The 16,103-nt window shown below is 35.1% G+C and overlaps 1 protein-coding gene across 2 annotated transcripts; it reads left to right on the forward strand.

Annotated features, from left to right (window-relative positions):
* The first annotated feature begins 370 nt into the window (after positions 1 to 370).
* Positions 371 to 13,515, forward strand: LOC121408250 (mitochondria-eating protein-like). 2 transcript variants are annotated; one of them, XM_041599659.1, is made up of 12 exons: positions 371 to 488; positions 4,505 to 4,610; positions 5,131 to 5,365; positions 5,862 to 5,957; positions 6,427 to 6,561; positions 7,064 to 7,280; positions 7,895 to 8,053; positions 8,388 to 8,563; positions 9,259 to 9,388; positions 9,990 to 10,095; positions 10,847 to 10,868; positions 12,959 to 13,045. In XM_041599659.1, exons 1-11 carry the CDS (start codon positions 402 to 404, stop codon positions 10,849 to 10,851), a joined length of 1,452 nt encoding a protein of 483 aa, XP_041455593.1. In that variant the 5' UTR covers positions 371 to 401; the 3' UTR covers positions 10,852 to 10,868; positions 12,959 to 13,045. The 2 variants fall into 2 exon arrangements, with proteins under 2 accessions (XP_041455593.1, XP_041455584.1); XM_041599650.1 differs by lacking the exon at positions 10,847 to 10,868 and having other exon boundaries at positions 12,959 to 13,515.
* Positions 13,516 to 16,103: the final 2,588 nt, after the last annotated feature.

Raw genomic sequence — 16,103 nt, forward strand, 5'->3', positions numbered from 1 at the left:
ATTTGCAAGTTGTAAGTTGAATGAACACGGCTCGCCGGCGGTATCGGATTATTCTCGTTGCAAGGGAACTCGCTTTATTTTCTTTCAAAATAGCTCAAAATGCACTGAAATGTCAATTTTTCTGTCGAGAATGTATTGAAGAAACATGGATTATGCGGAAAATACTTTTGAAGTAAAGTTTGAAATTTCATTTCATGAAATTTTGAAGAAGAATTCAAGTGGTCGAGTTGTCCGATTCAGAGCCAACCCTGGACAACTCGACCGGGACGAGTTGTCCAGGGCAGCGGGTCGGGCTGTCCAGGGTCGGGCTGTCCGGTGGTCGGGCTGTCCCGGAACCGACACAGCCAGCAGATCAGACGGTACGATATAAGTTTTGCCTGTCTTTGAGTTTGACTGACAAGATGGCAGAGTCACTTCGTAGACTGGTCAAAGCTGAGACATACTCCTTGTTGCAAGATAAACTGGAAAGATGGAACAACGATTACTTGGTAAGTAAATAAAAAAAGCCATCACTTGCCAGCAAGACTTGATAACGAGCGAGAGCCGGGTCCCGGGGCCAGGTACGGTACCTTACCTCATTGATTACCGGATAGGCCTAGCCTTAGGTCCTAGATCTAGACTAAGCGATGTTCGTGCTAGACAGGAATAACCGTCGTTTCTGGGGATTTATTCAACAATTTCTGACATTTTACTGTAATCCCCATTCACCGACGGTAAAGTGTCCGTGTGTGGGCTCCCATTCGTTATAACACCAGCACCTTTGTCCGACCAGTCCAAACTATAGTATAAGTTTGAGGTTCTAACTCATCGAGGTACTAACTCTAGACTAAGGATATAAAAACTAAACATTCAAAATAGTTAATTATTCTATTTTAACATTCTTTAAACGATATAGATGAAAATGCATGAAAATTATACTTTACCGATGTTTAGTTGGGTACGACACAGGAAAACAGGTCAAAATGGCAGCCAAACTATGAAATATTTACAAACGAACGGAGAGGGCGTCAACAATGTACGAATGTGATATCGATATTGCATTCCACCAGCACACCTACAAGGCAATAATACGATACGATACACTCACGAAGAGAAACGATAATAGTTATAATCGCGATATATCGAGACATTAACGATAATGACGTCATTTAAGATGACAACTTGCAAGATAAACCGTCAGGTCAGGAGAAAATGGCTTAGATGACAGATTTCTCAATCATCCAGTGGATTTTTATCAATAAATCCGGTCCAAGGTATGCAATTACTTAAATTATTTGTATTTCCCTGAATTTATATCATTAAATTTCGCTCAAAAAACAGTTTTAAATCGCGATCTATAAAACGCTAGTATAGTCTATACGTTGTCTGTAGCCACGGACCCCCAACCACTTCAGTCTATGTATGGTGAGTGGAGCCAACGCAGTTCAGCGGAACAACCAAAATACAGAGACTGAAGCTTTTGGTCTATGTTCGTGCAGGCTCCACTCCACTTCACTACCGCTACACTATTGAGGTAGGGCCCGGCTAACAAGTAATAAGTACAGCTAACTTCACTCCTCCGGAGCTCAGCCTGCTAAGCCTAACTAGGGCCTCACTCCCTCAGCCCAGGCTCACCTCAGCTTAGACCAAAACAAGCTTAGACCAAAACAAAAAGCTTCGCTCTCTGTTATGTTGGTTGTTCAGCTGAACTCCGTTGGCTTCACTCACCAAATAGTGAAATACAGAGACCAAAGGCGAAGTTCTACAGTTGCGCGATCTGTACCATACTACTAATACTAAGTTCAGGTAAAACTGGCAAGTGAAGTTAAGCGACAGGCGAGGTATGTCATTGTTTTTGTTCCTTTTAACTTCATTTTTCCCTGTTTTTTGGCAATTAATGCCAAGAGGGAATATTAATTTGCTTTTTGGTTGCATTAATTTTCAAAAATTTGATTCATTAAAGACAAAAATTGAAGAGGCCCGACGGGGGGATTTTGCATTGTAACTCCACTAAAGGTGGCTGCACGATAGCGAGCCGTCTGTGTACAAGGAGAAATTTAAAAAAATAAAAAAACTCCTCGAAACAGACGGCGTCAGCTTTAATAGCCATCACGTAACTAACGTAACGGTAATGCTTGGTGGGCTGGCTTCCTTTGCCTTTGGCTTGGTGCAGCGGTGGGGCTCCTGACACAAACTTGGCTTGGCGTGGGACTTTGGGTTACAAAATGAATTGGCAATTGCCACATAGGAAGTCCCAAGTTCCAATTAAAATAGAAAGAAGTTTGAATGTGTAATGAAAATAATAACGGCATATTGTCCCAGCCCCAGGCCAGGGTAACCACTTCAGTTCCGAAAATTGGGGAGCGTTTCATCAATATTTTCATCCGACAAGTTGTCAGATCTGACATCTTTCCATGATTTTGATTGCCTGAGTTGAGAGGTACTGTTCCTATGGTAACTGTTAGATAAAATGGGACTTCTCGGATAAAACGTCTGATAAGTCCTTTCATGAAACGCCCCCCAGTTCTCCCAGCGGGCCCTGGCTATTACTATATAATTAGCACTGCTAATTACGTACAAGCTGATGTTGAAGTTGAGGACTTCGTGATGATATTTTAAAATATTTTGACATATATATCTACTTTTTTCATCACTGAGCCTTGAAACCCTTTCCATATATGCATAAGTGAGACACACCCGGATGGATTTCCCTAGGAAATAAATTTTTGGTTGTGTGGATGTGGTGAAAAGGGCAAAATGTTTTGCTCTGTGTGCAGTCACCCTATTACTAATAGTATAAATATGAAAAATGAGAGGTTTCTTACCAGACTGATCTCTTGTAGATCCCTTCATCTATTTGTAAACGCTGCACATACAATAGGCTTGACCCTTAAACCGCTTCATTATGACGTACATGTAGCTTCGATAAGGGATGTTACAAAATGCCATTTTGAAGAACAATTTATAGATAAAAATGATTATTTAATGAATAATAAAATTCAAAACTTGATTATATATAATTATTATTATAAATATCAATTATTTATAATCAAGTTTTTATTATTTTTTATTTATTTGTTAAATAATAATTAGGCCTACTGTGTATTTATTAAATAATAATAAATGCATTCATTTGGCGCTAAATATCATGAATCTCACCTTGGATCTGCTGAAATATCTGTGTGCTTTTCAGGACAATTCTTTCAAATGCTTTACATTCTTATCTGGCATAGAGAATGGTGAATTAGCTTGGGTGTGTGCATGTTGGTTTCAGTTTCACCTCACCCCCCCCCCACAAAAGCCAATGCTTGAGATTACCATAGTTTTTGCATATTGTAAAATTAACTTCCATTGCTTTATGTTGATTTTGAACCATCATGTTAAAACCAAACCCTTAACATTTTTAATCCCTGTGTAGATCTAAGCCTAAAAAGAGAAGGGAATTTCTGGGAGAGATGACACACCCTTGAAAAGAGGAACATAAGACAAATAAAAAAAAGGGCATTGTAAAATGGGTCGCCTTGTTTCCAAGTGATTTCTCAAACAAATTTTAACATAAAAAAAAATCCTAGTGTAGAAGAGGCACAACATACCCCAGTAGAATGGAGCCCAGGTTGTGATAGTTATGTAGTTCATCTTCTGAATTTCAAGTAATTTATATTAAGTGTATAAATATTGATTATTCATTGGAACGCAATTTCCTTTGATGGTGAGCTATTTATATGATTTAATTATGAATAGTATCCATAGCCTTACACCAACTTCTGCAATCATCATTCTAATAGAAGTATATTCCTGCATCAATTTAATCATGGTTAACCTGGAAGACCATTCTCATAATGACTTTTATAAATTCAAATACAAGCAGTTATTGATCTTTTTAGCATGTTATCATTGCCATGTAATTGACAGAATCTTATACATAAGATTTCTATAGGAAAACACTGCAATACAATGTACTGGCTTGATGTAAAGTCGTCACACCAAACCTCATAGAGGGTTCACTGATACTGTGTGTATGGTAGCATTCCTGTTGTTTACCAAGTCTTGTTTACATTTCTTGGTCTTTCTCAATTCTTATTTACTCTGATTCTTAAGCATTGTTTAAAAGCAAATAAGGATATGAAGCAGAGTCTGATTCTTTCTATTTAGATCTTAACATTTTCGTTTAAAAGGTTGACTTCAGTGATCATTGTATTGTTTGCTGTAGAATTATTTTACAGGGTATCCCACTCTTCTATTCACATAGACCTGATAATAACATTTGATAGATGTTCTAATATTTAGCATCATGTACCCTGACAAACATGTGGAGGTATTGTTAGATTGTATAAACTGGGTATCACAGTAAAAGGGAATGGTTGACATTATTAGATTACTTTTCCTTACCTTAACATCTTTCATTGAATGGAACAGGGGCAGTGTATTCTGTTCTATTACATGTACCGTTAAATTTTTATTTTACTTAAATGCAGAAAATGTGAATGGCTATAGTATATCAACCATTATTTGTACTTCTTTGCAGGTAAACACTTGTGATCAGAATGTGGGTAAATGTTCAGAGCTGATTGAAATGACATCCCGACTACAGGGGGAGCTCTTCACAATCCTCAACCTGTGCTGTGCAGAAGGTAGGTGGATAAACAGCAATTTTCAGAATAGAAGCATACTTGAAGTTTATTGTAAACTGTTTTCTAGCTTATCAAGGAGTGTCTCAGTTGTGCTGGATGCAAATATTGAGGTCTTGTTCGTATCGGAAGCTTCGTGGTGTAGCGGTTCTGACTCTCGCCTTGTAATCAGAGGGTCGTGTGTTTGAATCCCACCATGGCCTAGCGTCCTTTGGCAAGGCGTTAATCCACACTTTGCCACTCTCCACCCAGGTGTTAAATGGGTACCCGGTAGGATGTGAAAGCCTATATGTAGTATGCCTAGCAATTGAGTCTTGAAACTCTTGTTGGAATGCTCCCCAGGGAGTGGAGAAGGTGCATACATTGTATGCAGGCATGCAAGGATCCGATGACCGGGGTAATAATATGTCTGTAAAGCGCTTAGAGACGTCGTTCCGATGTATTAAGCGCTATATAAATGCGGAATATTATTATTATTATCAAATTTGGTATTTCCGACTTTGCTTTCTGCAATGTAATGTAGGAGGCATGTATGGAGGATGCAGTTCTCTGAAGAATCGTTTCCTGCCTTGGTTAGCCAGAGGGTTTGCAGCATCTAACAATGGCGTTACCGTGGATACCAGTCTATCCATCATGGCCGACGCTGCAGAGAAAGAGAGACAGATGGCTGAAATGCAGCAGAGTTACGAGAGACAGTTAGATGAGGTGGAGCAGGATCTAAATACATCCCGGGGTGTGGCATCTGATCTACAAGCTGAGTAAGTCAAGTGTTGTAGGATACAGGAGGAGAAAGAGAGGCAAGGAGGAGGAATAGGTAGGAGGGAGGAAAGGAGGAGACATAAATGGAGAGGAAGAGTAAATAGCAGGAGTGTGAATGTAGGGAGGAGGAGGGTAATGAGAAAAAAGAGGAGGGTAGGAAGGAAGAGGAGTAAAAGTGGACATGGAAAAGTGGAAGCAGGATGAAAGGGGGGGGGAGGTTGATTGCAAAAAAGAGAGAAGGAGGAAAAGTTTGATGGGGATTCTTGTGCTTTTTGATAAACTTATCTTGGATTCATTTTTATATTAGCATTTTAAATGAAAAAAGCAATTAATTGAACTAAATTAGATTCGCCTCCGCATCCATCCAAGCTCATCAACCAAGGTGTTATAAATACAACCATGTGCTAGAATAAATTGTAAAAAGATAAGTCTACATGTAGAAATTCTGTGGTTAGCTCTTTATGATTGCCACTTCCCCTTCAACATTTCAACCAGGCTAGAGAGTACTAGGTCAAGACTGGATACAGAGCGCCGGATGTCAGAAGGAGAGGCTCTGGTCAGCGATGAGGTTACCATTGGACTTAAAAACAGGTTTGTGATCACATTTTCAAAATTTTACATGGTAAAAGAGAAATTAGGATATAAACATATATTCATTCATACTGAGATACCCACCCTGGCATTTTTTTTGTTTGCCTTTGGAAGACTCAAAAGAACTCCCTTAGATATAGACAGCTACTTCAAGTGGAATACTGTATCTGCCAAAGTAATGCAGCATTTACATGTACTACCATTTCTCAAACTTTTACAGCTGATATTACCCAGGTCATCAGATTCATGTTTGACAGTATCAACACATTCAATACCTTACAGTTGCCTTCAGTTTATAGAATTCTAATCACATATAGAATTAACAAGTCTACATGTAGATCATGATTTGAATGATACTTTTTCACATTGTCTGTTGATGGAGTAGACCCATAAGATGTGTGTGAAATAAATAAACAAGTTTTGATGACTTGCACAAATGAATAATCCTGGTTATTTCATGTCAATGTAGGATTGCAGCCCTTGAAGATGAGCTGCGTTTGTATCGTGTCCGGGTAGGCACTGTCGATGATCATGAACTTGAAGTGAGACGTCTCAAGGATGACATCAACCTTCTTAAAGAAGAAAAGTTTATCCTGACTGGCAGGTAAGTCATTTTGGTTAGTTCCCTAATTACACTGATATTTTATCAGAAAAAGAGTTTTCTCATTTTGTATGATCTACTATGACAATTTTTAAGCATTTTGCTCATAACATGGTGCTTTGACTTTTGGAAATAAGAAGAAGACCATTGTGGCATTTCATTTTGTTTCTTTGTTTGAAAGCAAATTACCCAATGCCCAGATACCCATGGACTCTATTAATGCATCATCCTAATTTAAAATCCATGACCTTTCTGTTTTATTACCTCTCTTCTCCCACTTTATATGGATTTGGACTTTACACACCAAGATCAAAGGAATGGATTGTAAACATTTATCATGAGGATTGAAACCTTTATTACATCTATAGTTAGGTACATGCCTGTAAAAAAAACCTGCTGTGGGATGTAGACCCATTCTGTTATTATGTAATTAGATTTTGTCTATAAATTCCTTGTTAATTAATCAAGAGATGCATATTTCACATTTCATTGTCATATTACACAGGAGCGAGTATTTGGCCCCCACACCTAGTCTCTCTACCAGCCTGAAGTCTCCACGCACCTCAGCAAGTAGTGACGTGGTCCAACGTGTCCGTCAAGCTAACCTAGTGACCCGATTCAATGATCTGTTTGCTCAGAGTCGCATGGATGCTATGGATATCTTACGCAATCACTGTGATGATCATGAACTGAATCAGAAGATCATTTTCACCTGTGTCCAGGTAGGTAAAGATTTTAATGAGTCCATACCCAAATAGATCCATGATTTTAGGAAAGATGGGGCATGTGAAATGTAAGAACAAATTCTTTCACTAAAAAGTATATATCTCTAAAAAATTGAGTTATCCTCACAATTTTGGGATGCCATAAGTGGAGATGAAAGTATAGGGCTCTACCTCTCCAAAAAATTAAGCGCTTTTCAAAGGTGGGGTGGGGGAAGGGGGCATAATGCCATTTTGGGGCAGAAAGGGGGTGTGAACTTACATCACTTTTCATATGCTTAAGGAACATCTTTTAAAGTGATTCCAACATATTTATCTTCTCTGTTAATGTATTCATAATTGTAACTCCATGCTTGCTGATATCTAGGCCTTCTGCTTTGTCCTTTTAAACCAGTAAAATAAAAGTTCTCTATGATATCAGTCCTATCCTCAGTTTAGATCTTTCCACCTTGCTTTTCAATTTTTTTGTTTTGAGACTGTAGATATATTTCTATAAGAATGTTTGATTTTTAAAATCCACATCTACCAAGCTTCTAGTTTTATAGAAATAATATTTCTATATATTATATAGATGATGTACTTCTGAGTTCATTTGAAATCTTGTATCTTTTCAGGAATGTTTCCATGCTGCTAAGATGGCTTTCCATCGTTATCGTAGCAAGGTACAGACCCTATTGGCTGACACACACACTGGACTAGAACCACTCTCAGAGGCCGTTCAGAATTACATTAACAAGAATGGAACCCTACTGGATGTACATACCATAGTCGAGGTAAGTTTACCTACTGCAGAAATATCTAACAAAATTGATATATTGATAGAATGTTGAAGCATTATTCTTTCATGGGAATATGATGGGGGGGGGGGTGGGGCAGTTGCCCCTCCTGAGAAATTTTGAAAACTTCAAACTTCATTTTTTACTGCAAATTTCCACAATATTCACCCAAAGTCTGCACAAATTTTACTTTAGAAAATGCTAAAGTACCCCCATATTAAGCTCAGTTCCTTGGTTCTATCTCATTTGATTTTCATCTCTACATTTTGTAAGTTAAGAATACAGAATTTTTCCTCCTTTGAAAAAAAACTCCTCTCCATCTATTCCACAGGATGTATTGTTGGCAATGAACCGTCATCCATCTATCTCGTTCCCTGCTGAGGTTGATTTCCGTGTTTTGACTCTCTTCATACGGGAGATGGTCAAGGTTGCGTGGTCAATGAGTGCTCTACCTTCTCCTCTGGACATTACTGGGGCTAGGGATGGAGAACTATTTGATGACCTCAAGTAAGTGGCAGGTTCTTCTCCAGTTTATTTATCAATTTTGTCCCAATATAGTTTGTGCTGAGATATAATTACTTGCACTTATCTTTTCCTTTGAAGGTATAGCTCATTTTGACTTTGTCATTTTATGAATTTATCATATGTTGTGCCTAACTAATGTTTTTGTAACTGATTTATCAGTTGATAACCTCACAGAGTTCATTATGGTTTATTGTTTATTGAAATACCTTTTGCTAAGAGACATGTATCAGTAATTTTACGTACTATTTGCTAAGTAGCTTATTGTTACTCTTTCACTTAATGAATAAAGAGAATCCTTCTTGTCCTCCACTCATTTCATCTCTCCTGTGCATTTTTTATTTTTACTTTAATCACATAGGTTGAACATCTCACCAAGTATTTCAGTTATTTTTAATTGTTAATTGATGTATTTTTTAACTTTAAATTTATAAGTAAATGAAATCAAATACTGCTTGGTACTGACCATTCAATCATGGAGTAGCACAAGTTACATTAGTCAAAAGTGTGCCTATTGCCTAATGGATCAGGTGGCCCATATACAAAACCTGTTAGAATTACAGAAGTCAGCAAGTCAATATTTTAATTGAAATATAAAATAGTTTTTGTATAGCTCACTGATACAATTTTTTTTTTCAGCTTCAGTTTTATTCTGTATCAAATATCTATGTTTCCTGTAGATATCGTCGAAGCTATGACTCAGAATACTCTGCTCCACTGGTCAGTCATTATATCTGGCCATCCTTGATGGATGTAGCTGGACGGGTCATTCTTAAGGGTGAAGCAGTCACTCGCAGAGGTGGATCATTGGTAAGTCAACGCATTCTTTATATTGAATAAAGTATATTTCAATGAGTTAATTTTACAGGGGTGATATGTAATCTTAATTGAAATTTGAATTACACAAATCTTCTACAAGTTACTATTCTTTTATGGCAAGGCCAATATTGCAAACTAAAATTTCAGGATTTGTCAGTTATATGTAACATGCTTTTCTAGGAACCATTTTTGAAACACATAGCATTTCAGATTTGATAAAATTGTCCAAGTTTATAGTATTGATGAACATCTATTGTTGTTTACCTCTTGATTAACATCTTAATGAATACCTATTGCAGCCCAGGGATGGTAAACAAACATCTACTAAGGTTATCAACAGATTTCAACAACTACAGTACTGTAGAAACCTGTCAATGAACTTTTCATCTGGACTTTGTAATTTCCTATTTCATACACTTCAGCATGATCCTTTATCTTGAAACATGATGATTGTTAATTACATATATATTTCTATTTGTATTTGTTTATCTATTTTTAAATTTGTTAATTAGGTGATTAGTTAATTTCTTTTAGATGATTCCTCTTGTATATGACACGCAACTAATTTGGAACAACTATTTTGATTATCTAGGCATCTCCAAGACGTAGCCGAAGTCCATCAAGGGCTAGTAGCCCATCCAGGGCCAGATCTCCTAGTCCAAGACGTAACCTGAACAGTTCCTTCAGTACAACATCAGGTAAGACAATGATGAATTTCAATATACCTCTCACATGGCTGATACAGTTATGATGCAATAGCATTAGCCAGAGCTGAATATGTCAATGATCTTAATAAACCTTTAGCAGATAAATATTTATTAGTTCTGTATTGATCATCATCATATACTTACCCTCATCTTGGAATATTTCCTTCAACTATATTTCATACAATACAGATCTGACTATTAATATCTTCTTATATGCATCCTAACAATTACAAATTTAATACTGAAAGTGGAGATTACCAATCTCAATGAATATCTTGTTAGAAAGATGCTATTACCATGGTGGGGTTGAATCCTTCACCTACTGATCCATAGTACAATTACCTATCCACAAGACTACAAAATATCTACATCCGTAGTCCTGCTACAAATGCATTACAAATAAATGCATCTATTAGAAAAAAATCATATTTACTTCATGACTCTTTAGTCTTAACTCTTGGCTATGTGTTTAATGGATGTGCTCTACAGCCTAAAAAATTTACAATTTACCTGAGTGTAAAATGTGATATCTGATGTTTTCATGGCATAGATAAACAAAACAAAAATTATCAGTGCTAAATTGTTTTGTGGCCAATTTTTATGTACTAAATCTGCACCATGGTTTTTCCATTTCATACAAGATTGGCTGTGAGTGTAGAAGATACATCTCAAAATATGTGTTTGGTGAGAATCATTTTGTATTTTAGTCGTTGATCAAAATATATTTTTATTTTTGATTTAGCCTAATCATGTTGAGATTTGAGGTAAGCCTTCTGTGTTCAAAGAGGGTCAATTTGTTTGACTAAATGTGATCCTTAACCTTAGAATGACCAATGCAAGTAAAACTGTTATTTTTAACATACAGAAACCGTACAGATGGTATGGATGGTCATTTAATATTTGAAACAAATTTCTCAAAGTTATTTGTCATGTATTTGGGGTAGGAATGGTATAGAATTAGGATAATAGAATTAAACTTTACTTTGCTTTAAAGTGTTTAATAAAACAAAAATCTCTGAAAGTGTTAAATTTCAGCAACAGAGATAATACTGTAGTATTCATTGCTATATATTCGGACACTGTTTATCTAATAATCTTAGATTGAACCTTTGATTCAACCTGTCTTGTGATATGAATTAAAGGCAAAGGTCACATTTTTAGAAATATTTTTGTATTTGACAGAAATTTTTTATTTTCAAATTTAGCAAAATATGTATCACTATCCAAAGTTCTGACTCATTTGTCATTTTGTTGCAGAGGATCATTTTGGTGCTTTCGGTGATCTTTAAATTCATGTTGAACTTCTGCTACTCTTTCCTCATCTTAGATATATATACTCTAATTGCTTTTATTTTGGATTTTTGGATTGTACTTCTACGGCATTCTACCAGATCACTCTCAAACAAAGCATTTTTTTTAAAGATATCAATGCTTCTTTTAGTCAATATGCCTAAGTCATTGATCCACTTTACCTCTGTGTAAAACTACACACAACCAAGCAGTTAGTATGTGTTTGCTAAATGTATTTTTTGTTTTGTTTGACAAGCATAGGTCTATAACATACGTATGGTGCTACAATCAGCTGTGCTTAATTGAATTGCAAAATTTCAGTAATAATTATACTTTGTCTTGATAATTTCCATTCTGAAAGGAGTACTAGTACATAAAGTTATTTTCATGGTTCACTTTGTTTATGCTTGTTTTCTTTAAACAGATTTTTTTGTTGTGATCTACATATAATTAACCCCTTCATATTTATTTCTTTACAGTTGATTTGTAGTTTTTTTTAAGGTTTTAATTATCATTTGAAGTTGTTTGTTAACTTTCTTATTAATTTAAAGTTCCTTTTTTGTATTCAAGTCATGCATATTTGGTGGGATTTCTTTCATCAAAAGTCATATCCAGCTAAGAATTGGCATTACACTAAACCAAATTCTTAAAGGACAAGTCCACCCCAACAAAATCTTGATTTGAAAAAAAGGAGAAAAATCCAACAAGCAAAACACTGAAAATTTCATCAAAATCGTATGTAAAATAAGAAAGTTATGACTTTTTAAAGTTTCACTTAATTTCACAAAACAGTTATATGCACATCCTGGTCGTTAGGCAAATTGTGAGACTGATGATGTCACCTACATGTACTCTCTATTTCTTTTGCATTTTATTATATAAAATATGAAATATTCTCATTTTCTCCTCTTTGTCAAGTGCAACAAAGTTTTATTTCTCCCTGAACATGTGCAATTACCATTATTTTAACAATTTATGGTTAAGTTGGTCCTTATTGTCAAATCTGTAAAAATTGAAATATTGCATTTATATTCAAACAATAAAAAACAAAAGAAATAGTGAGTGATGGACATCATCGACTCTCTCATTTGCATATCGCTGAATTGTGCATTTAACTGTTTCGTGAAAATAAGCGAAACCTAAAAATTTCATATCTCTCTTATTTTACATCCAATTTCGATGAAATTTGCAGGTTTACGTATGTTTCATTTTCCTCTATCGATTCAAATGAACAATTTTCTGGGGTGGACTTGACCTTTAAATCAGTAAAGCAAATCTACATTGTTTGTGGAATTGCTTGCCAATTGATAATTAGCTACCCTTTAAAAGAATACTAGATAAATTGAATATGTTTGAGTTGGTCTTGATTTAAAGATTTTGCAGCTGATCAACAGCAAAAAAAATTCTGACATTCTACATTTACTGTAAATGCAAAAAAAAAGATTTAAAATACAGTAATATGAACAAATACACTCTCTGGAATTTCCCTTCTTGAGCAAAATTCTGAATTATTATTTTCATGATATTCATAGATTTTTTTTTCTTTTTTTTGATATTGATACAGGTTCTCGTCCGACCAGTGGCCTGTCAATGAGGAGCACCTCTCCAAGACCTAGCAGTTCACTCTCTCTTTCACTCTCAAATATTTGATGATACACCCTGTATTCCACAGCTATTCATGCTCAATTTCTAATTTTTTGAGATACCCTGTACCTTGATTGGTATGTCCCAGCAGCTTTCTGCCACTCTTCAATCATTTTTTAGAGGTTCCATTCTTGAAACATCTTGTCAGCAGCTAATTTAAACCTGGCACCTCAAAACCACCAAAGTGGGTGAGGGGATGTTAAGTAGCAATTCTCTAAGAGCAGATTGTCACAGAATATGCAGAAAAAATGTCCACATTCATTCCTTCAAAAGTTACTTTAAAAAATGTAAATTCTGATCTCAATGATACATAAAGAAAAATGTGCACCATCTCAACTTATAACACCTATAATGAGCTACACCTGATATCACTGTGTGATTTACCAGTATTATTGGTGGTTTTGTGATGCCAGGCCACATTTTTATGATACACCTTGTTCTATCTCTCTTGCTTTCTCTTTTATTATGACATGACCTGTACCTTGATGAAAAAAAATCCCAGTATTCAATCATTCCATCCATTGTAGTGAATAATTATTTTATTGGATGTCTGATGTCACTTCAGTCTATCTTTATAAGCTCATTAGATTTTAAGTGCAGTTATGAACTACAGTTGTGTCTTTTCAATCTAAGATCTGCAGTGCATTTTGAATTGCAATTGAGTGGAAATGTGCAGTGGATTGCATTATTGACAGTATTCCTTTGCAATGAACAATATTTGGTTGATAATCTGTAGTGAAATTTATTATTAAGTAGGCTGTGTTGCAGAGATAAGAATACAAAATTGATAATGCTAGAAGAGGAGAGGAGTTTGAAGAGGTAAAGTTTAAATCCAGATGACTAATTGCTGTAATAATTCTTAGATTGAATCGCTGATTGATAAATTGCAGTTAGAATTTATTTTAAGTGGTGTATAATATTAGAAATTATATTTGGCAGACTTATTGATTCATGATTGAAATCAAAAGTGTGAGGTGTAGTTACAGATTTGAAGATGTGAACAGATGTGAACATGTCCAGTATAATTCTTGTTAACAGAGTTTTGACCATCTGGTTTAGGAATCAGAGATATAGCTCTCTATCTATACTGATACATGATTACTCTATTAATTGCAGTTAAAATATATCTACCAATTTTTTATGCTAGCAGGTGGCTGATTTCAAAGGGGAAAACAGCGAGAATAAAAAACATTTCATAAAGAAGTAAACTAAGTTGCTTTTTATTGGAAAAAAAGAAGATGATATATGATGATGTCTCCATTTTACTCACTGTTTTGTGAGGATTGCTGTTAAAATGTTTGGTTGTTTTTCCAAACATATTGTAAGAATATGGACCAAATCTATGTTTGATGTAGGCCTATGTGGATCTTAATATCACTCCCACCTTTATAAGTTTAACTAAGATGACTAATTTGGAAGTATTAACAACTAGCAGTATTCAGAAATTCAGGGGATGTTTTAAGTTGTAATTTTGATGATTTGGTGCAGTTATATTACGACTATCTTTTCAAGTATGAAACTGAAATTGATTTTTAAGAACATTCCATGGATGTTGAGTATTGTGAAATGTTGTCATTTGATACAAATATTTTACTGTATTTATGTAGTTTCATAGATGATGCCTCTATGCACTGTTATAGGGGGAGGGGGAAGATATCCCCTAAAATTTCATGAATGAAGTACACATATTTTTACAACTTTAACTTTATATGTAAATATTCTGACGAATATATTGACACTGAAATTAAGCCTTTTTTTAACCCTATCCAAAACTTCAGTCAATTTAGAATTTGAGGTTTATAAATCACCATCTCTTATGTGCCCTGTTACATTTTTTTGTGATATTTTTACTGGCACGTGTACCCTTCAAAATATGATTAACCAAATGATAAAGAGTTTGATTTAAGTGCCGGAAACAACCCTATACATTCGTAATTCCGAAGCTTCGTTATTCCGAAGGTTCGTTAATCCAAAAGCGAAATAAGGTTCGTTGTTCCGAAGGTTCGACAATCCCAAAACGAAATAAGGTTCGTTGTTCCGAAGGTTCGTTTATCCGAAAATGAAATGAGGTTCGTTGTTCATTTCATTTTTGGACGAACGAACCCTTGGAATTACAAACCTCATTTCGTTTTCGGACTAACGAACCTTCGGAATTACGCCCCAAATGCTCAGATTAACTAACCCTTTTTCGTTTTCAGATTAACAAACATCGAGATATAGGCAATTTACGTCTTTCGGAATTATGAACCTTCGGAATAAAGAACCTTCGGAATTACGAAGTGTAACTGAAACAACAATACTATACATATTTGAATGACATGCTAATATGTAGAAGCTCACGTTTATTATTAGTTTGTGAAGAAGAAATCTGCAAACTAAATATTAAAAATTGAATAACAAATGATATTTTGAGCAAATCTTTATAGAGATAGATGACAAGATATGTAAAATTGGAGCAAACCTGAACAAAAGAATAAAAATGCTGCAAACCATAAGAACACTTGCAAATATTATATACACAATTATTTATATCTTTAGATATTCATATATTCTGTCAGAAATATGCTCTAAACAAACAGTGTATGTGTTGTGAGTTATAAAGTTTGTTGTCTTATACCTATTCAGAGGGGAAAGTACAGAGTAATCTTTCAACAGTAAATGATGTTTTATGATTATTCAAATAATTGGACAATAGTTTTATGTGTGCTTGATGTGACATTGTTATAGCTGGTCTGATGTGCAGATTGCAGTTAAGTAGAAATTGGCTGGCTTTTCAGTGATTTATTTCAAAGTATTTACCAAGAATCCTTGATAGCAATAATCCTGTCATCTTGAATATACGGAATGGTTAGAAATTATTCATGTGTGCACAATTTCTGTATTTAAATCTAATTGTGAATTCTATTCCTGTAAAAAGTACTTGTGTATATCTACAATTTTGTAATTTATGTTTGTACATCTTTTACGTCTAGTTAATTTATGTCGGGTCTAGTTTGCCAAATTCTTCTCCTAATTTACCTTGAAAATTGTGAATTGATGTTGATTAATTTATTTTTGATTATTTT

This window comes from Lytechinus variegatus, chromosome 1, assembly GCF_018143015.1.
Source record: "Lytechinus variegatus isolate NC3 chromosome 1, Lvar_3.0, whole genome shotgun sequence".
Taxonomy (NCBI): Eukaryota; Metazoa; Echinodermata; class Echinoidea; order Temnopleuroida; family Toxopneustidae; genus Lytechinus; species Lytechinus variegatus.